The 23,307-nt window shown below is 39.3% G+C and overlaps 1 protein-coding gene across 1 annotated transcript in view; it reads left to right on the top strand.

The window, feature by feature from the left end:
- The window catches only part of LOC128357958 (cadherin-4-like), a 240,201-nt gene that overhangs the window by 189,651 nt on the left and 27,243 nt on the right, over positions 1 to 23,307 (top strand). The window contains exons 6-8 of the mRNA XM_053318395.1: positions 6,229 to 6,384; positions 12,067 to 12,211; positions 14,354 to 14,526. Of these exons, the coding sequence (XP_053174370.1) occupies positions 6,229 to 6,384; positions 12,067 to 12,211; positions 14,354 to 14,526 (474 nt within the window). The remainder of the gene's footprint in view (positions 1 to 6,228; positions 6,385 to 12,066; positions 12,212 to 14,353; positions 14,527 to 23,307) is intronic.

The raw sequence follows: 23,307 nt of genomic DNA, 5'->3' as shown, positions 1-23,307 counted from the left end.
AGGTGGATCAGCTATTCTCATTGTAATGACAATCTCAGTTGCTTCTAAAGAGAGAGTGGAGAAATGTCTGGCTGCTGAGCCTCCCTCCAGTTATACTCAGCCCTCTTCTCCCCCCACCCCTGATGGTGGATGATAGAAACATATTGACATATTGCACTGATGTATTCATCACTTTTCTGCATGTCCGAGAACTGTTCCAATTAAATGTGTCGTTGCATGTAAACACCACAACACATTAGATTACATCCTATGTACACAGTTGGCCCGAAATGTTCAAATGGAACAATTTCAATCAAAATGAAAAAAATAAATGCAGCTACTGATTAAACATAAGAAAACATGAACACATGAAAAATACAACAAAGAGGTTGTGGAGGTGGAGGGAGTTAAATCCCTGACAGCAGGCAGCAGTGCAGCAGCAAGGATGCAGAGCTCAGCATTGTATGCAAAATGACTGAGTACAAGATATTTATATTGATTGATAATTGAAAGGGAAAGGTTGTGGAAATACATGATTGAAGTTTTAGGACATGTGACTATAAAATTACTTCTGTGCCTCCTTCAAATACTGTGAAGCTTCCTAATGTTGAAAATGCATTTCTAATGGAGTAAAGTGAATGACATGGACCTTGTTATTTCATGACTACATTTTTGTCAATTCAAAGTACTGCTTTTTAACATAATTGATGGATGGATTGGAACATTTTAAATGAAAGGGGTCACTGGTTCTGGCACACATCTACCTTCCCCATCAATCACCTATATACAATAAGCTCTCTATTCCATCTCCTTGTTTGATATAGAGAACAAACACCTCTCTTTTTTGCTTCTGGGAAAACAGCAGCAGGGCTACTTCTCAACCAACGTTTTCCTCTTGTATTGTCAGCTGTAGTCTGTCCAGTCTAGAACCTCAAAAGTTTTTCTGCTAACATCACAGCAACTCCACAGCAATGAGCATATTGGCATCGACAGTGTGTGTGAACATGGCAATTGTTATTTCAAACTGTGTACTGGGGCCACAAGCCTCTCCATGTCCCTCCCCTTTGTTTACATGTAGCACCTTTCTCTCCTAATCTGCTATGGTGAGAGTTACGTGGGCTGAGGAAAAAGCTTGAATGCTGAGGCAAACAAATGCAATGATAATATGCTCAGGAACATTCTGGTATCACACAAAACAGAAACACTAACTGTTGGCTGAGTTTAAACTAAACACCAACAGGATAGAGCCAACCATGTCCAGCCAGGCTAAAGAGTAAGGCTTTGAGGGATTGAGAAGGTAGACACAAGAATACAGGTTTAACATTTGAAAAGGTGGGTTTTTATGTACGCATAAAAATAATATACATAAGGAAACAGTCAATTACAATTAAATTTGGCCCCAAAACTAAGTGCAAAATACAGCAAACTGACATAACTAAATGACAAACCAGCCAAAACATTTCAACACATGAGGAGTGGACATAACATGATACCTAACATAGCTAAAACTAAACACTGGTAATGCTAGAAACCTAATAATAACTTTAGAAAAAAGGAATAACTTGAAAAATGAATTTCTATATATACAGATAATACAACCCTAACGCCTTCCTCCCACCCACATTGCTGTGTTAGGCATTTAGCATATTCCTGGGCTCAGATAGAGGCAATTAACACTTGTATGGTGAAGGCCAAACTTCCCCAGAAGCAGATAATTAACCCAAAACAAAGATAATTATATTAATGAAACGTAAAGCTAAAATAAATTGGTATTAAAACTGCACAATACATTTGGAAAATAATGTTGTCAGTCAAAAATGCTAATCTAAAAACCTAAATGCAAAATCTAACTGTGTTGGCAGTTTGATCGTGTGTGCACAGAACTAATCTAATCTAGAGGAGAGAAAAGCTCAAATCAAAGATGTGAGGGTGAGTGGAGGTGGCATTACCAAATGTTTTTAGTTGGCTGTTGTGGTGAGGCATCAATGTGGAGCTAAAGGTACATTTTGAAGAGCTCTAGCCACGGTTAAATTAAACATATTTAATGTATTAATGTGAAGCAACATGAGCTCAACACCCAACAAGACTTTGTGACCAGACTGGGACAAAAGAAAAAGGCCAAACAAAACCAGCTTGGCCAAGAGGGATGAAGGGTGGTGGGGTGCTGCTGCTGCTGCTGTTGCTACTGCTGAGCTGATAACTCTCACTCTTGTTTTTGTATAACAGGCTGCTCAAGCGGCACACTCGCTCTTGTTTTTGTATAATGGGCTGCTCAAGCTGCCCACATAGCAACTGGCCCTCCATTCTTTCGGGTGTTCCCAATGGTCAGTCCAACTCTGACTATGATAACTTCTCACTGTAGTTTAGATGTTCATTCTACATGTGTGTAACCCCATGTGTGTTTATGGGTGTGGTTGAAATATTGTAAACATCTGTCTCTATTGCATTACACCATACAAGATGGTTTTATTTTCGGTCACTCAGTACAAACAGTACTTCTTCTATTGTCTCCTTTTTATCGTTTCCTTTTCTTCTTTTTAATTTATATTCTAACTCGGACTAATGTGACAGTGTCAACACACTTATATTAATTTAATTTGAATATATTATCTAACCATATTAACATATATATAGCCACACCATGCTGTGCAGTCACTTATAGAATACTTTATAAAGTGTTAGTTAACATTAATTTTTCAGTGGGATTTAATTCCTCTGCACCCCAGTGACGGTGGTGGTAGAACAGCGCTTCTGTGTTATTCATTCCCTTCTCTTCATCTCCTCTTCTCTGTTTTCCCCGAAGACCCGGTGGCATGATAATTTCTCATTTGATTCAGTTTTGCCTGGCAGAAGGGAGCTAAGCTCACTGATAAGATCTCCTTAAGAACCAGACAAGTTGTCAGTAATGAAGGGAATTGCTTTGATCTGTCGACAAATAGGTCATTTAGACAGTGTCTGGTTTCTGATGCCGGATGATACAGTCATGACTCTCTCTCTCTCTTTCTCTCTCTCTCTCTCCCTCTCTCTCTCTCTCTCTCTCTCTCTCTCTCTCTCTTTCTCTCTCTCTCTCTCTATCTTTCTTTCCCTTTCTCTCTTTCACTATTGCTAAGCGCTTCTCATCTCCTCTCACCCTCTCTCTCACATTCACGCTATCAAGACAATAGAGGAAAATATGAGCAAAAAAGAAAAAGAAAGAAAAAATGTTTTTGATTATTATTGCTACGGTTGAAAATGAATTCCTTTGTTATTTATTACCCAATGGAGACATTTTATGTGTGTGTGTGTGTATGTGTATGTGTGTGTGTCTTTTGTGTGTTCTTGTGTGAGGTGCAAGATAGTGGAGTGTAGCAAGCGAGAGACTTTCCCTCTTTTCATTAAAGGAAATAAAAAGTACTTATATGCAGTCATGAGAAGCCCTTCGTGTTCTTCTCATGTTGAGCTTTTTTCCCTCCTTTGCTGAAGCCAAAATGGTAGAATGACAGTGAGAGCTGCTCACTGTTGAAATGACATCCAACCTGTCACAATATTCTGTGATAAAAGGAGGACACTGATAAGCACAACTACAGCTAACTGATTCATTTCCTTTGACAACCTTTATTGGATCTGTTAATGCATAACCATGTATATATATGCATGTGAGTTATTACATTCCTAATTATGAGGCAATCACCATGGGAGCAACAGTCTGTCATCTCTTCACTCTTTGTCAACTCTGAACTGTCCAAACAAGCGTGGTATGAGAAGTGGTGGTGAAACAATGTTTAAGTCTAATCCTTTCTTGTAATCATTAGTTGGCATAAACAAAATCTCTGAGCGCCAGAGACAGCTCAAATGTGCACGCTTGGATGCTCGGTGTTGTGTGCACATGCAACCATGCACAAATATTTGGTAGAAACAGATGAGGATGAGGATTCTGGCGCTGTCCCTCAGCAGTTTTAAAAGCGTCTACGTGAACGTTGTGGGAGGGAGAGCTAATTGGCTGGAATGACTGTTGAAACGTGTAGCTGAATCTCTTTCCCCCCCAAGCAGGAAGACTTGGAAATGGGTGAGAAATCAGGGGGGCGGGGAAACCCCAAATGGAATTATGGAGAGCTATCACTTCCTAACTGGTGAGGATTTATACGCCACTGCCAAGGCCAACGGATTGAAGTAATTTCATTTTTCATGCATGCCTTCTGTCCCAACGGAGACCTGAAGCAAAGAAAGCGAGTGAGAGAGACAGAAAGACAGAGTGATGTGAGAGTACAGCAGAGGGGAGAGATGAGAGGAAAGGGGAGGAGTAGAGATGAGGGAAAAGGAGTTGGAAAGGAGAAGGGAGGGGAGCGGAAAGGATAGACAAGGAGAGAGGAGGAGAAAATGAGGATGAATGAGAGGGGGAGACAGTTTGGCAGTGGGATGTGTAATAATTGCTTGTATTTTCTAATGCGACAGGATAGGTAGATGGAGTCAGCATGCTGCAGTCTCTTTGCTTTGCCTATAGAGGAGGGTAATGGTGGTACACTGAGAGTTCAACTAAGCAGCTAGCTGGGTATTTGTTAGTTTGTTGGTGTTTAAGGGAAAGAGTTTCTTTGAAGTAATGGCAGTCAATGCCTGTAGCTCGTTAATTATCATAGCTGTCAGCAGTAATTCGCTGAGATATGTGCAGAGCATTCTGATGTTCTCCTCCCCCTATTCCCCAAAGAAAACACACATACAGACATGCACAAATAGCATTAGCGGGATGTTGTTGACAGTTCCTCTTGCATTCTTACAGGGAAGGTTTCCATAACTGATCACATTTGTTTGATTAGAAAACCACACCTCAACTGGATCTTTCTAATTGAGGGTTGATGATAATCTTGATGCTGATGATGAGGAGGAGATGCAAAATAGAGATAATAGCAGCATCAGTAATGGTGACAGGTGTTGTTTTTTAGGGGGGGGGGGGGTTCCACCAGGAGAAAGAGTCAGGATGACACCTGTCTAATACTGTATGTCCTTCTCTCGTCCTTGTTAGTTGCTCCAGCTATTTTCTCAGCAGGGCAGAATTCCCGGTGTGTCAAAAGTGTGGCTAAATTGGTTCCTCGAGTGGTGAAAGATGGAGACAACTTTGGACAGTCTTACTCTTCTGGTGCACTCAGGCTCTCCACTGAAATAGTCATTGATTAGAAGAAAAATGTTGGCTATTCCTGTGTGTGTGTGTGTGTGTGTGTTTGTGTGAACAGTATGTACCCACATTCAGAAGTAAGTGTATGATTGAGTCATTTTGACAGACCCAGTGATGTTCACATGTTGTCATGTAGTTAATGGACAGAGATTGGTGGTTTGGACTCTATTTGGGCACTAAATTGAAAAACTCCTCTAAATGAGTCCCAGTTACACAGCACTTCAGTCCAAATCACAGGCCTGGCAGTGCACTTAATGCACCTATTAGCTGTCTATCTGGCAGGGAAAACTGAACCAAAATACAAGAATATTTCTTGAGGAACATCCTGGTCCTTATCCCCCATGGTTATTATACAATTCTATTCTAGTGTGAACCACCGGATTTGGGGCTCTGTGGGACTATTATTTTCTTCTGGCCCATCTTTTCCACCTGGAGATGTATTTATTGTTATGTGGCCTGTTGTTGCTTCCCTAATTTCACAACAATTACAACCCCATATTTTCACTTTCATATCTAATTGTCATTTTTGTTCACAACCTGGTCTGTATTCGCAGCGTGGCACCAGCTAGTCTTTATCAATCACCATCTGAATGTAAACGTTAGCAGTAAATATATGTTGATTTCATTTCTCCCACCGCAAAATATTGAATTCTAATTTCTCTTTTGATGCAGTGCAATTCTGCCAAACAGAATGCATAGTGCTCCCTGCGGCAGCACTAATGGAATCCTTGAATATGCGGTAGCTAGAAATGCCAAACTGTGATGAATGTGTGTGTGTGAGAGTGCGTGCCCTCGATCTCTATTTGTGTGTTTGTGCATGGTTCTAGTGAGTAATATGCAATATCAGGTTTCTGAGATGATTGTGTAAGGACAAAATTATTAAACTCCAGGGCTGCATATCACAAACTGGTCTTTGAATAATAAACAGCTCACTGCACCAACAGACGTAAGTTGGTAACTGTGTTTGACTTGTTTTTTTTTAGTAGAACAGAAGAATAGATACTGGAAATTGTGTGTCGCTGAAACACAGTATGAGACTTTGATGAACTTGTATTGATTGAGTGTCCCTGTGTTTGTTTGTTTGTTTGTTTGTTGTGATGCAGATTCGTTCAGACCAGGACCAAGATATCTCGATTCGATACAGCATCACCGGCGTGGGAGCAGATCAACCACCCAATGAGGTGTTTAATATCGACCCTGTGCTTGGAAAGATGTTCGTCACCAAACCTCTTGATCGAGAACATCGGTCTTCTTACCATGTGAGTCTCTCTCTCTCACTTGTGCATGCACGCACACACACACGTACAGCACGCACACACACACCGCACACATGTTTATGCACACAGAAGAGCTTTGACCTTTTAGATGAAACCCAGAAGCATTATTAAACTGCTATTTTACCCTTTGGCACATACTACCACCTTTCAATAAAGGGGTCTACATAAAAACCAATGTAGATCTACATTCTCATGGTCCCTTCATTTTTTTTCATTTATTTTTTCATGTTTGCTACTTTTAACTTTCCGATATGTAGTACTAGTAGGACAATATTTTTATATGTGAATTATTATTTTATTTTAAGATATAGCCTATTAGCTTAATATGACAAATTATGAGAAAACAAATCAGCTTATTCAATTTAATCAATTCTATAAACATTCCATCAAAATACTGCATTATTACATCAAGAATAAACATGCGGACAGATAGCAATACAAACAATTTCTGTGTGTGTATGTATATGTGAGTTATTGCACTCTTTTACTCATATAGAGGTGACTTAAGTCAGAGAATGTGCTAAATAATCATTATGCTCTTAGCCAGTCACATTACTTGTATCATAGATTTTTCACTGCTGTGCAAATAGAAGTGGTGCATGATGAAAAAGCTCACCAAATAGGAAGGAGAGACAGCTTTGTAAGCAGGAAATTAGTACCATAGTTTGGATGGTGCAGAGTAAGAAGATGTGAGTAACATTGTGTGTGAATATATTTGCTTTCTTTCTGAGAGTGAGATCAGAAGATTGATGCAATCTCATGTATGTTTATTATGAAGCTGTAGACAAAAGGAGTTTAGCCTAGCTTAGCATAAAGACAGGGGGCAGAGGAAAACAGCTAGCATGTTCCTGTCCAAAAAACAACCTGCCAACGTCTCCAAAGGTTCCTATTGAATATACTGTATCTTGTTTGTTTAGCCTATACATAAACAGCACTGACAATTTGTATTTATTGTGTTACTGTTTGGTAAGAATGCCACCTTGTTCTGCAACTGTACTGGGTAGGAAAATACAATATACAAAGCAGTGTATATTTTCATATTAACAGTTTTTGCCCGTATACCAACACCTCTCGGTGCTTCCTCGTTTGATTGAAACCCAAATCTTGTTTCACCTCCTTTCCCGCCTTTGTGCTGTGCTCGACTATACCAGTCTGGCAAAATGTACTAACTTGTTGTATTGCTGCTTGTGCTAGTCTTTGAGATAATCTTTGAGCTAGTCCCTCTGCTGCCATGGAAATAGAGCCTCAACACTTTGATATAGTGAGAAAACACACTGGGTTCATCACTTTAAGTTTCTATCTCTGGTTTTCTGTCTCTGTACCTGTCACTATCTCTGTATTTATATGGGAACCTATAGTCTGAGTTACAGTCCTGGGGAGCTAGCAAGCCCAACCTTTTACTGGGAGCTGAGAAGATTTATACCCAAGGGAAACTCCAATCAATGAGGTGATTTGTTAAGGAAGGCAGAGGCTTGCTAAAGGCTGCTTAAGTTAAACTCTGTGTTTGTTGTAGAGGAAAAGTGTTAGTTGGAGTGGAATACAAAGTGCAAGGAGAAACCAGATGAGACAAGGCAAAGACGTACATTTTAAAAGATGAAGAAAGGTGTTGCAAATCAATTAAAGGCCTCTCACACGCAATGCTGTGAGAGCTACAGGAAAGCAATTCAACTGTATGAAAGTAAAACATCCTCAATCCAAGAACTGCAATGATGTGCAATTTGGATTTTCTTTGCTGGACAACTTTTTCGAGGAAAACTACAGCACATATACAAAGTTAGAATTTGGCTTTGTGCTCTTTCTTTTGTTTACTTCAAATTTCATTCAAATTTCAAAAGAATGAGCACTCTGAAATTCAAAACAGGCCATGCAAAAAGATGCATTTTTATAAGGAATACACCTTGGAGCTTCTGCTGTTATCTATATCAGGATGTTGCCTCTGCCAAATGCAGAGCACTGCCTGGTATGGTCTGTTTTCTCCCCCTGCCTTTCAAGATAATAACTTTAATGTGGACCCAAAATTACATTTTGCCTTCTTTAAACATGGCGGTAATCTCTGACTCCTGCTGTTATTGAATTAGGGTGTGGGTACATGAGGGATGGAGGGATGAGGGTGGGTAGAGATAAGGGGCCTGGCTCCTAGCCTGTTACAGAACAGCAAGATGCGATATGCGATGGCAGCGTGCGGATATTGGGTGCAGGACAGATCAGACAATGCAGTGGAAAAAGTAAAGTCAAATTAACCTCGGGGAGACCCGAAGCCACAATTTCAGTGGAGGTGCAGAATGGAAGCAGAAGGCGGAGAGGAGAGGGTGGGCGGCAATGGAGAGGATCTTCACCTCTCTGAGGAAAAGAAGCCGACAGAGAATGCTACTTATTCTATTTCCCGCCACAACGAGCCCGGAGGCTATTTCGCTTATCAGGCTCTTATGCTTTTGCAGTGACCAGGTAGCACTTTCCCCATCAGGCATGCTCAGATGGAAGGAATACCATTCTCTCAATTCTCCACACATGATGGAGAAAGAAAATCTGTTTGTGTTACAGTTTTTCATCTTTCTTCACTATCTCCTCCTAATTTTTCCTTCCCTCTTTTTGGCCTCCCTTTGGATAGATATCCCTAGCTTCAAATAGATAGAAGGTCCTTCATGTGTTAGGTAGACAGGTTGCCTGTAATTGAACAGAATAAATATTTACCAGCCTATGTTATTAGAAGCAGGATGTAGATAGTATCTGAATTGTTTTTCCCCCTTCATATGATATAACCTAAACATCCCCTTTGCTTCCAGCTGACAGTAACATCACTGAATAAGTCATGTTCAGGGATATAAACATTCCCAGGTAAGGTGAACTGAATCAAAACAACTTTAGTTAGAACCAAGGAGTTCATTTTAAAATGCCATATCTGTCTTTTAGGTTGACCTTCATGTATGGACTGAAAAAACAAACAAAAAAAAGTATTTTTTTCCCAAACTCATAATTCCCTGATAATTTAGTCATTTTCTTTGCTCTCATTGTCATTCATTCAGCTCTCTTTTTCTGTCTTCCAGACTTCATAAGAGGCAAAGCAGTCAGGAGAAATTTTACAGCACGTATTGATTTCATTAATAACTTCATGTCCAAACTTTGTGAGAAATCCTAGTTGGCAATTCCATTGATCAGAGCACAGCTGAGTTGAATTTGAGATGAACTGGCTGTGTGTTTGTGGAGTCAGAGGGAAGTGCAGAAAATTCTCTTTCAAACAAAAGCAAGACAGAATGTTGGCCTGGGATCCAATGCAGTGATCCTGAAACAGACATCTTGCTTTTACAACAGAGCCAACTTCCAATAAAATGTTTCTTGTTTTGGTTTTTGCTGAGATAGAAAACTACTGGGGACTAGGAGATAAGAAGTCTGAAGAAAATACATGATCTCTGCAAGACAAATAACCAGAATGTTTGCCTTTCTACCTCTTACCCTACATAATAATGTTGTTTCGTTTCAGGAAGTCTTTTTGAAATTTCTATACTATATAATTCAATAAGATTGTATTGTATATGCAGATTGAGTCAGTCTGTGTGTTCATGAGCTGGGTTAAATAACAAATTCAGAAAACACAGTGGAGATTTGGAGGTTTTTCCGTTTGGCATTAGAGGTGCTGTGGAAACATTCAGTTTGGAAAGATAAAAACACTTGCTCTCAGTTTGGTGGTGTTTTATTAATGTGGTTTCTCCTCAGTTTGAAATACACTGAGAGGATGAGTGTCATTCAAACATAGCAACAACTTAAGAATTGCCTGTATTTAATAGACCAAGAGTGTATGTTTGGTTTATTAACTGTTTCTTTACAAGCACTGTGCTCTTCTCATTGTGTGGCTACAGAATTTAAAGTTACTTCAAGGAACTCTCAAGTGGTTATGAAACAGTCTCATGATGCTTCTGATGCCTCTATATGACCTACAAAAGGAAATGAGACCATTGGTGAGAAGATTGGCTATTTCTATATAGTTATTCTAAATGACTGCCACTGGGTCAGATTCCCCACGAAATAAGATTAAATGATTTACGGCACACAGACCAGAAGAGCCTATGTTTGCATCACATGTAGCATTGTAGCATGAGGGAGTACAAAGAGGTTACTGGGACATCAAAAGTAAAATTAGACTTGTTGTCGCCTTCCTGACTCATTTTAAAAAGACAAGAGAAACAGAGGGGCAGTGTAGCAAGAATAAAGTGAAACTGAGAAATAAAAGTTGTTTTTTTTATTGTTTCACTGTTATGATCTAAAGCACAAACCTCACAATCCTGCAAGAAGGTGCTGCATTGCTTTGATTTGGTGTGAATGCAGCCCCCATGTAACCACAGAGTATGAACAGTACTAAGCAATGTTTACTTTGCTTTACCATCATCATATTGCAATCATCCATAGCCACAAATAGTTATATTACCTCATTGCTATACATCCTGCTAACAGCTAAGAAAGATTAAGAGAAAAATTGTATTAGAAAAGGCTTTTGTTCACTGGCTTCAAAAATAAATGCACACTGTAGCCACGACGTTAACAAGATGAGGCAGTGGCACTCATGGGAAATGCAATCTTCATTCTGGGAAAACACTACTGTTATTGTCCCCTAGGGGCCACCAAAACAGAAAAAACAGCAAGCCAAACTCTGTCCAGTAAATACATATGAGGGGTCATCTTCATTATGCCTTTAACAAGATGCCATTGTAGATGCATTCATGAATCAAGAGTCAAACTGTAGAAAAACACAAGTAATTCAATAGTGTTGAAGCTGGTACAACGAAAAGGCAGCTATGGCTTACTACTACATAATACATGAATTTTAAATGAATCAAAATGTCTTAATTTCTACTACAAATGTATATTTAATTACAATAATGCACTTGCACTTAACATAAATGAAAGGATGGCTGCAGAGAAGAAGTGTGTCTGCTCCACAGTCTGCTTGAGGAAAAATGGCTGCTTTCAGGTCACATGGGAACCATTACATGTTCAAACAAAACTACCACTACGAGGTGCTAAAACACTGCTAAAAGACCTCAACAGCCCGGGGCAAGAAATAACACATTATAATGAAACTGGTCCTCATGCCTTTTTAAGTCAAACAAAAGAATATGAATCGTGGCAATTGTATTATTCATGCACTAAATCTGAATTTGACTCTTAGTTTCTCTGATAAAGAATTCACATGAGATATATGAGTATTTACACCTCTAATCACAAACCACAAATATAAGAAGTTGAATTCATTAAAATAGATACTGAATGTAAAGTTTTAGTCACAAAAAATCAATAATTAATTGTCTTTTTCTCCAAAAAGTTACAGAGAGATCCTGAGTTATATCTGCAGAGCTTCCTGTTAGGCTGGCCCAACAAGTTCCACCAATCAGAAATTTAGTATAGCCTGTATGTAACAGGACAGGAAAAACCAGGGTAAAAGTGAAGACCATTCTTTTATCATAATTTACCTAGTTCATTCCATGTTATATTAAAAAATACTTTTTTGTCCATCACACAACACAACCAATACAAGCACAAAAGCATATAAGCCTTATATCAAACAAAAAATGGACTCTTCATTATTTAACAATTCATCGCTTTCTGCTGTCATGTAAATGAAAATTGTGGCTCATAATCAGACCTCTTGTGGCTTGTCTTTTTGTCTTCCAGCTGCGAGCCCATGCCGTGGACATGAATGGGAACCAAGTTGAGAACCCTATTGATCTATACATCTTCGTTATCGACATGAACGACAACAGACCCGAGTTCAAAAACCAGGTCTACAATGGCTCGGTGGATGAAGGGTCTAAACCAGGTATTGAAGTATTCATGGATGGATAGATGGACAATACAGGAATAAATAGAAGTAGGAACAATCAAAGGAAATGGATTGAAAGATTAAAAGGGGGTGAAGGTGTTTAAACGTGGCTGAACAGAAGACAAGCGATTAGTATATCAGGATAGATCGGTGTCATTAAAAGTATGACTATACCAGTGAATCTTTGACGCAACAGAGAATTTTCCATTCCCCTTGATTTAGCAGACAGGCGGAGAATCCGTCTCCTACAGTGGCTTTTCATTTAGCCGGCTGCAGCAGTGGCCATAAACCAAAGAGGGTGCTCAGGCTGGAGAGGAGATTGAGGATTAAATGTACCACACTGTAGCACCACTGGGTCATTTTATGCCTAACCTCAGAGCGGAAACATTGTGGAGATGAGCTTTCTGTGTGCATGCACATGTGTGAGCCTGATGAGCCTGAGTTTATTGCACCTGAAGTGATCTCAGGAGGTGTTCAGATGTTTCTTTCTTTCTTTCTTTCTTTCTTTCTTTCTTTCTTTCTTTCTGTCTTTCTGTCTTTCTTTCTTTCTTTTTTTTTTGCTATACCAATACCCCCCCACCCCCACCCCTCCCCCTCAGCCTTGCCCCACACAGCAGACAATTCTCTGTGGCATGCATGACATTCAGCTGAACAATAATCATAAAAAAGAGAGTTTTAGAATTTAGAGCTCCAGTGGTTTCAATGGAAGGCCAATTACAGACTTGAATTAGTTTGCAAATTAAAGAGTCATTATGGAGACCTAATCCTGTCAGGCACAGCTTAGGACGCCCGTACAAAGGGTCCACATTAAACCCCCTAAGAGTGCAGCTTAATGAAATTACCCCAGCGATGTGTGACACATTGTGATTCTTCATCTCCTTCTCTCTATCCCTCCATCTTCAGAAAAAAAGCGATTGGTGGAGGACTGATAGTCACTCCACTTGGAATCAAACCAAATATGGAGTCTGTCCTCTACTTCTCTTTTCCTTTCCCTTACTCTGTTCCTGCCGGCTTTTTTTTTCTTCTTTCTCTCGTCTCGCTGAGAGGCCTTTAGAGTGCTCCCTCTGGCCGAGTCATTGACAAATGTTGCTTTGAAATGTAATGAAGTTTGAAATGGGAGCTGCGGTTACAATTATCCTCAGACAGGGGCTGTCACTGGCATGATATCACTATCTCTGACAATTAGAATCGGCTACGGGAGAGAGAGAGAGCAAGAAGGAGAGGGAGAGATGGAGAGATTGGGTGACAGGCAATGATCCGACAGAGTTATATGAGTGTGTGGAGGCAGGAAAGCAAACAAGGGATGCATTCATGGAGGGATAGTGGCTTATTCTCTGTGTCTATATATGACTTTTCTTATTTGTGCTTGTAGTGGGAGTCATTATTCATTACAGAGCAGGTTTCCAACTATTTCAAGGCCAACATAAATCTGCATAGATCAGTTTAGACTCAGTTTAGAATCAAACATCTAGATGTTTTTCTTTTGCTAAATGAATGTGCCTACTGATCAATATCAGAATAATGTTATTAAGTCTTACCAAAATCATCATTAGTCAAATATGAAAAATGGGAATACATCACATTTGCAGCACCTTTAATTATCCAGTGAGTATAGTTGTTATTGAGTCATTATTATTTACAGAACAGTTGTCCAAAATTTCTCTGCTGGCATAAATATGAAGAGCTCAGTGAGTGTGTACTTTATAGTAAGAGTCATTAAACTGTTATGGAATAACCAGGTGGTTTATTAGCTATGTAACAGTGCATTCAGAGTCCATACCTCTCTTTGTGTCACTTTAAACTACCCAATAAAAGACACATTAGCAAAGAATGAAAAATTGCATAGGGACAGAGTAATTGGAAAATTACATAATTTTCCTTCATTTTTCAAGCTTCTTTTGAGTTAGTTGCTAGTTTTATCCTTGTGTGTTAAAACCTTTGAAATGTTTATCTGTAACACATTGAAATATAGTGTAACAGAAAAATCATGAAGCCAGCAAACTGTCAAATCGTGTTATTTTCTATTTTCTCTTTGGCTTTAAAACGAATTAAAGCTAAAATAAAGATAATGTTATAAACAATCACAGTATGGTTTTCTACTTGAACAGAAGCACTAACAAATATTTCTGTCTTCATCAGGAACATATGTGATGCACCTGTCAGCATTCGATGCCGACGACAACACCACAGCTAATGGAATGGTGCGCTATCGAATCCTGTCCCAGACACCGCACAGCCCCATCCCTAACATGTTCACCATCAACAGTGAGAATGGAGATATAGTGACAGTGGCACCTGGTCTCGATCGAGAGGTTAGTCTTTTGTATCTCAAAGCATTCACAAAAAAGATTGTGAAGCAAATGTTTTATGGCTGTAAAATATAAAAACTAAGCAAAATAATATACACAACTGCAGAGAAGCACAATGCTTTTAATCATGAAACACTCAACGCTTGAGTAGTGTGCACACTGTCTGAATGAGCTATCGCTGGTCAGAAGATCCACTTTTATCTTTGTTTATGGTGCACATTTCCTATCAGCATTGTTTACTCTGATGACACTGAGATGTGACTTACAAATGCGTTGTAGCCATTTGTCACCAGACGTACTCATCCTTTTATTTTTTTTACAGTAAATTGCCTTCTTCTGCGGTCACCTTGTTTATGGAGCTATAAAAGTTGTGACAAGATCCAAATGTGTTTATTTTGCAACATGGATGTGCCTGTGACAACTGTGCAAAGAAATCTCAGAGACAGATCATCCCCCCAAACTGTCACCAGTGACAGACCTATTAGCAACACATCCCGCTGCAGTGGGCTGCTTACGTAGTGTTATGTCGTGTGTGTGTGTGTTTGTGTGGCAAAGATAGAGCGGAAATATGTGAGATTGAATGCCCTTGACACCTGTCAGACAAACACAAAAGCCCATATAATCACATCTACACTCGATAAAACACAAGCAATGTAGGGGAAAGAAAGAAAGGTAAAGGAGCAATAGAACAAAAGCAGAGCTGGGCAGACAGGTTTCACAATGAGTCAGGAGAAAGTAAGTGTGAATTTGCCAGTGAAGATACGGTGATGGAGACAGGAAAGCAGGATGAAAAATAATGTTGAGGCCAGAGAAATGTGGGTTGAACATGGTATAAAAATGCCTTCTGCTTCTTATTTTACTCTGCTAATCCAGTCAGCCACCCCTAATGTAGGATTACACACAAACACACACACACACACACACACACACACACTTGTTTGTACTTCTATATTTGTTAGGACCTGTACTGACATAATTCATATTTAGCCCCTAACTATTTTCTTATATTTATCCAGAGTCAGTGAGAGCAGTGCACACCTTTTCAGGAATTCCTCCTTGACAGTCACACACAGTACCACACATTTACATTGGGAAGCAGCCCATTACAACCAGATGTGACAAGTTGACCACTAAGCAGCTCCACTGCTCAAAGGCACCTCATTGGTGATAATGAGGGATGGGCGGTCTCTCAAATATGAGGATTATCTGCCTTTTAATCTGTTTTATATCGTCGCCAATTCAATAATTTTGGATTTAGTCTGTTGTTCAGACAAAACAAGCAGTTTGAAGATATCACCTTGGCTCTGGGAACTTGTGGGGACAATTTTTTTCTAACCATTTTCTTATTTAACTCTATGAGGTTATTTCATTAGAAAAATAAAATGTGTATTAAGCGATTCAATTAATCTATATAATGAAAATAATTGCTGTAACACTAAATGCATGTAGAATGCATTGTGATCAGAATGGATAGATTACATAGATTACATCCGGGCTGGCATTGTGACCGGATATCAGCCTGGAGGTGTAATGCAATATGTAGATATTGCCCACATTCTTAGTGGGGACATGTTTTTTGTGATTTTGTTATTTACATATTGTTATAATGTCAGATGTCTATGTTGAACATTGAATATCAAATTTCCCAAACTTAAGGTGAAAGTATGTAAAAATGCTTAAAAAAAGAAAAAAAAGAAAAAAAAGAAGAAAAAGTTACTTATTGATCGAATGGTTCCATAGCCTTTGTTGCTAAGGTTATTTGATAGGTTGTTTACATTGTCCACTCACCCATTCACATATTTCAGAATGGATTCAGTATGGAGTTAGATTTGTTTCATAATGTTGTGTGTGTGCAGATCGACAATCTGTGTGTAAATGTGTAATCTGTAAATATAAACACCTTCCACAAATACAAAAAAAAGATTTGTATACTCACAAAAATATTTTGCAAATATAAAACGGATCTGCAAATACACAAACAAATTCCACAAATATAAAAAATGCATTAAATTAATTTTGTGAACTCAGTTTTTATTTGTGAATCGAAAAAACATTTGTGGATCTCAGTTCTACGCTTGTGGATTTGCTTTTTACACACACAGAGTTTTGAAACAAACTTTCCGCCGGTCCGAACGAAAATCCACTCGTATCACTCGGCTATTATCGGATAGCAAGCGATCGCCTACTGGTGACGTCATTTCCGCATATCAAAGTAAGAGCACGCAGTCTTTCTATGAGCTTTTTAAAATGTTTATCAGCGATAAGTGACGTGCATTCATGGTTTCATGTTAATGTCATACAGTGATTATTAGTGTGTGTTTATTTGTTCTATGTATATTATCTAGCACACACTTTCATATACATTTCTGTGTGAGTATGAAAGGCACCAGGATGCTTGTGGGCAACGTTCAGCTCTCTAAAGCGGTGGCTTGGCTGCTTCTTCAGTAAGCAGTTATCAGCCACCTCATCCTTTATATTTTTCATTTATTCTTTCAGATGGGTAAAAGTCACAACGCACTTCACATCTTATTAGTAGTGTACTGACTCTTACTAATGTAGTTCTAATGTCTATGTGTAAGCATTCATGTTGCGGGCTGGGAGAACGAACAGGGTGCAGGATTTTATACATTGCAAATATGATTAAGATGCATTGTAAATAGACCAAAAGTCATAACAATCCAACCTGTAAAGAGGGCCCCTGTAGAAGATGCTGGTGACTGACATCCAGACATCTCTTCACAACCTTTCAATACTAGTGTAATCAGTAGAAAGTTATGGGTTTTAAGATTTAGACATTTTCAGCACAGCATTTAAAAGACAATTTTTATCATTAAACAATAATAAAAATAATAATAATAATATATTTTACATTTGTATTCATTCTGTTTTATGAATAGCTGTGTTTATTTTTTATTATTGTTTAACGATAAAAATTGTCTGAACATTGCCCACAAGCATCCTGGTGCCTTTCATACTCAAACAGAAATGTATATGAAAGTGTGTGCTAGATAATATACATAGAACAAATAAACACACACTAATAATCACTGTATGACATTAACATGAAACCATGAATGCACGTCACTTATCGCTGATAAACATTTTAAAAAGCTCATAGAAAGACTTCGTGCTCTTACTTTGATATGCGGAAATGACGTCACCAGTAGGCGATCGCTTGCTATCCGAAAATAGCCGAGTGATACGAGTGGATTTTCGTTCGGACCGGCGGAAAGTTTGTTTCAAAACTCTGTGTGTGTAAAAAGCAAATCCACAAGCGTAGAACTGAGATCCACAAATGTTTTTTCGATTCACAAATAAAAACTGAGTTCACAAATGCTTTTCATTTATTTGTAAATTAATTTAATGTATTTTTTATATTTGTGGAATTTGTTTGTGTATTTGCAGATCCGTTTTATATTTGCAAAATATTTTTGTGAGTATACAAATCTTTTTTTTGTATTTGTGGAAGGTGTTTATATTTACAGATTACACATTTACACACAGATTGTCGATCTGCACACACACAACATTATGAAACAAATCTAACTCCATAATTCAGGCTCAAACATGCCGAAATGTATTTGAGAATTTAGATTTCAAGTAAAGAGCAAGAAAAAGAAGCAATATCCTACTAATACAGTTTGTTAATGTAGCCTCAGAATAAAAATATAGACCTGAAATGTGCATGAGATTTTTTTAAGAAAAACATCTGCACAAGTCACCAAATCTGCCTCTATCTGATATCTCAAGCTAGCCTTGCTAAATGCCTCAGACAAGGAACAAAAAGAGCCCCTAGTGCAGCATCACTCTGCTTGACTGGGGATGTGTCATGTTTGTTGACAAAGAACACAGCCCCACCTACCTTATTTACATATTGAGATCCAATCACCTATGAATGCTTAACTGAGATAACAAGAATGCTTGTCAATACCAGGTGTAAACATGAAGACTTATGATCAAATGTAGTTATCCAGATCACATATTCATTTAATGTTAATACCAGCGTGAAATTGGGGTTGTACCCCGGAGGGAAGTGAATGGGTGGTTACCAGCATGTTTCTCTAATGTTTTGGTCCTCAATTAAGACTACATGCCTAAATCCCCAACCCTGAACCTAACCAACTAAATTATTTCACCTTAAAATCAAGTTTTAACACTCAAACACCTAACAAATGTCTTTCCTTTCCAAAAAATACTTGCTTTCAAGGTCAAAATCATGTCTCCCCATTGGCACAGTTAGTAAGTAACCTTCTCCGTCCTCCCTAGTCTCACATCCAAATAAGACAACTGGCACTTGATTTGAAATGTGGAGATATGTGAAATTAACTAACTTGATTTCTTACGTACTTCTTACTTACTTCATTTCTGTCTACATTTTTTCACTATAACTACTGTGGTATTGCTGCCTGCTCTTTCAGTTTTCTCAAAGTACAGACTGTTATTGTTACTCTGGCGATTGCCATCCTATCTTCTGGCTCTGTTGGTCGTTGTGTCATCATTTCCAATTCAGAAAGTGAGTCTGTGTCCTCAGAGGAAGAAGTTGACTTCATTCCCAAAACCTAGGCTCAGTTTGTCAAGGTTTTTTCCAAGAATGAATCACACACCCCTTGTCTGCCACAGCTCCCACATAACCTGCTAACGACTTGCCGGATGGCCTTTGCACAGCATCCTGGAAGCGTTATATACCCACAATATCTCAGTTACATCTGGCCTTAACCTTAAGGAGGTCTTCAGTTACCTTCAAGATGCCCAAGAGTTCAACATGAGCACCATTAATTCAAAAAGCACTCCTCCCAGAGCTAAAGCTACAGAAAAGAAGCATAATGCCTATACATAAAAGAAACCTTTGCTTTAGCATCTATATATCTGCCAAAGCTGCTATGTATATCCAAAAATTAAATCAGAGACTAGACTGGCCTGTAGCTGACCTGCCCCTAATGAGCTGACATTTTACTGGGCACAGAATTCCAGCCTACTCCATCTGCAGTTTCTTCTCCCACACACCTTCTCTTTTTTTGTAGCACTGCTCTGCAAAAACTGTCCACCTTGAAATTTCCACCTCAGCCAAAAAAATTCAGTTTTAAATTCTGCAAGTCATCCATCAAAGCAACAGGTGCCTTTTCCCTCAGGATTTATGTCTCCTCTCTGCATTCATTTCAATAAGAATGTTTGTACACTTTCTAACAGTAAATTTATGCATGTGTCTAGTTGGCTTGGATACAGCCTCCTCCGCTCTGTGTCCCAGGAGGTTCTGTCCTGCAAAATTGGCGAAATAAATATGAATCATCCTTGGACTCCAGTGAGTGTCCCAGCTCTCCCAAAGCTCTTACAAATCACCCTAATAGATGCTTTGTCAATTACTTTATCACCGGCTTTGTTTAAGGACGTTATCAGGCCTGTGCTGGCTCCCAAAAGTGACCCATGTCTCTAAAAATCAACAGTCTGCCCTCAAGGAGCCAGTAATAGATATACTCTAATCAAAAAATGGTTAAAAAGGCATACATGATAGTCCATTGTAAAAATCCCACAATTCGCTCTTCACAAGAAGCCCCATGGGTGTAGCTCCGAGGAAATTTTCATTGATCTCTCAGCTCCTCTCGATTCTTCTATTCAGAGCATAAATACCTTAATTCTTCAAGAAACTTGTTCCTTGTTCTACACTTGTGTAGACAATGCTCTGCAAATGATTAAGTAAGCTGCTGCAGGGCTGGGAAAAGCAGACGTTACAGATGTCTTCAATGCCATGCCACTCAACCCCTCACAATGTCATGTTTGGTGTTCAAAGTTTTACTTCTCTGTTAAAAAGACACCTTGTCAGAACTGTTTGACACGATTTTTTTGTCGTCGATTTTGTACCTCTTTCAGAAAAAACAAAAACATATAGGCCCTTCCACACATTTGGAATTTCTTGGCACCACCCTCAATAGTGTACAAGCATCACTGCATCACATCTCAGCAGCTATCAAATTCTGGTCTGCTGCTGCCATTCTCTCAAAAGGAGATCTTTTATTTCTATTAGGCCATCTTGACTTTGCTATATGCATCATCCCTAATGATCATTCATTTATAGCATGCTTGCTAATACTGGCTAATTCTGTTCAAAATCTGAAAGACACTCTAGTCTTACACAAACGCTGTTGCTGGGCCTTTTTACATGATGAATGGAATGGTATTTCTTTCTCTTATAATGACTTCACGGACGCTTTGGTTTCACTCCAGTATTTTAGTGATGCGGCCCCTTCTGTTGGCTTTGGGGGATTTTACAATAATGAGTGGTTTGCAGATGTCTGGCCAACTGAAATTCTGTCCCTTAACAATGATTACAAATTCACTGCTCGTTATGAGCTTTACCCAGTTGTCACGAACTCACTATGCAGCAGCAGATGGACCAGGAAACAAATTATGCCGGTTTTTGATAATGTTGCTACAGTAGAAATAAATAATAAGCGATGTTCAAAATTACCAATGATACACAGCCTAGAACGTTTAACTTGGTCATGCATGGACTCTCAATAACATAATTTTGCGAGTTACTTTCACTCCAGCATGCCATATCCTTCACTCAATCAGACGACTCTCTTCCTCCATAGGCCTCTGGCTCAGGGTCCTGCTCGAAAATGACATACCCAACATGAACATGTAGAGGTGAAAGCATCTTGTTATAATGTTGGAAGCAGTTCTGCAAATGGTCTTCTATAGGTTTCTCAGGTGCGGTGAAAGTAGAACCAGGTCTCTCCCTGTTAATCCTCAGCATGATCTCACTTTCTCTGGTTTAACCTAAGAAGAGCACATGTACTCTATTCTCTTGAAACACTCAAAGTCAGGCCAAGGCACCCAAATTATCATTGCTAAGACTAACACAACTTTTTGTCCTTTCTCTTCCATGATGAAATTATTGCCTTATCACTTCTTGACCCATCTATCCGCTCTGCAGCCTACCCAAGGAATGATATTTCCCTCACTCCCTAAGAACTGGCACAGCTACTACAGCTCTCCATCTGCCTACCTCAACACTAAAATTCCCAGGCTGCTGGTTATCCTCTGCTTACCAACTTTATGTCGGATTCCATAAGAAAGAGGTCTTGTCCGTGCAAAAGTTCATGAGCTCCTACACCCCGTAATGCATTAATACATATTTATACCTATTATGTTGTCTAATTCTATTATATCATATCTGTTGTCAATGCACTTACAGGAGGATGGCTGTTCACTAGATAGAATATTCCCCTCATGACCAAGGAGCTTATGGGGAATGGCCACATATTGGCTGGTGTATAGGCCCACAAATAGCAGTTTCACAAGATAGCATAGTCCCCTCATGGCCAAGGAGCTCATGGGGAATGGCCACACAGCAGCTGGTGCCAGGCCCAAACATAGCAGTTTCACTAGATAGAGTATTCCGTTATTTTCGGAGGAGCTCATGGGTAATGGCCACACGGCGGCTGGTGCCTAGGCCCACACATAGGAGATCCTCACGTCAAGAACGTCAGGCTCCAAATCCTTTAGGGGGAAAGATATTTAATCATTACTCCCCAACATTTCATGTAAACATATCTTCAGGGAGCGATGACGTTGGACACCAAACTCAAAATATGTTCTGCTGTTATAATAAACAGTTCAAATATGAGTTGTCTTGCTGAAATGGAGCGACGCCTAGAAGCTAGCTCAGAAAGTCCACTGAAGTTGCACTGCTACATACTGTACACACATGATATGCCTCACTCTCCACATCATCTACCAAACTGCAAAATTTACCATCCCCCCCTCTGCCTTGTCAATGCCGCTGCCCACTATTTCAGCTCCACCACCACCACCTCAGCATCCACCTAAAGACTTTGACTAAGGGGGGAGTTTAAAAATAACTTCCCTTTATATCATGTAAACATATTGCTTTCCTAGCATCTTTTGGTAAACCAACCAACCAACCTTCTTTACTTGCATAAACTGACATTTATTCTTGCTCTGCTCTGCATTGGGGTCATATTAAATCAAACAAGCTTTAATCTGCTTGGACCCCCACTGGCAGTTATATTTGTAAATATATTTTATGAATATACTCTATACATTCACTTCGTTTTCCTGTAACATTTTTCTTACAGAGCAGAAAAGAAAAATAGAACTATATACTGTACACAAATTTCACAGGAAAATGCTACACAGCACTCTGTGGTGCTTCCCTGGTCCACTTTTAGTCAGCACTTTGGCCCTTTGAAACTTTGAAAGTTTCTGCGTCTCCCCTCTCTCTGTTTGGCTGGGGTGTTGGAGGTGTTAGGAACTACAGAAAAAGTAAAAAACACACAGGCATCTATTTTTGGTAGTCCTCCCTTGTGCCTAAGCTGCATCCCCTGCTGTCTCTTATCCTCTCCTCTGTTCTTCACTTTTGAAATGTCTTCTTCCTCTTCTTTATAAACTCCCACACTGATTCTCTTCTAAAGGTTTCCACCGGTCTGCAGTGGACTTTTAAGAGCTTGTTGACAGTAACAGACCTCAGTCCTCCAGAGGAATCCGAGTATACTGCGGTGTTGTTGCAATGCTGAGAGGTTCAGAGGAGCTCTACATAATTACTCCCTTGTCTAATTAGTGAGTGTGTTGTGTACATGCTTTACACTGGTTGATGGGACAGTCAAGCAAGCACTGCCTCTAAACAAGATATGGAGAAAGAGAGTGTGTGTGTGTGTGTGTGTGTGTGTGTGTGTGTGTGTGTGTGAACAGTATGTAACCACATTAGTGTATGATTGAGTGTGTGTAGTCTGTCTTAGTGTACTTTTGGGGACAAATTTCAGG

The sequence above is a fragment of the Scomber japonicus genome, chromosome 4 (assembly GCF_027409825.1).
Source record: "Scomber japonicus isolate fScoJap1 chromosome 4, fScoJap1.pri, whole genome shotgun sequence".
Taxonomy (NCBI): domain Eukaryota; kingdom Metazoa; phylum Chordata; class Actinopteri; order Scombriformes; family Scombridae; genus Scomber; species Scomber japonicus.
Note: the sequence above shows the minus strand (reverse complement) of the source record. Positions and strands in the feature narration are given on the sequence as shown.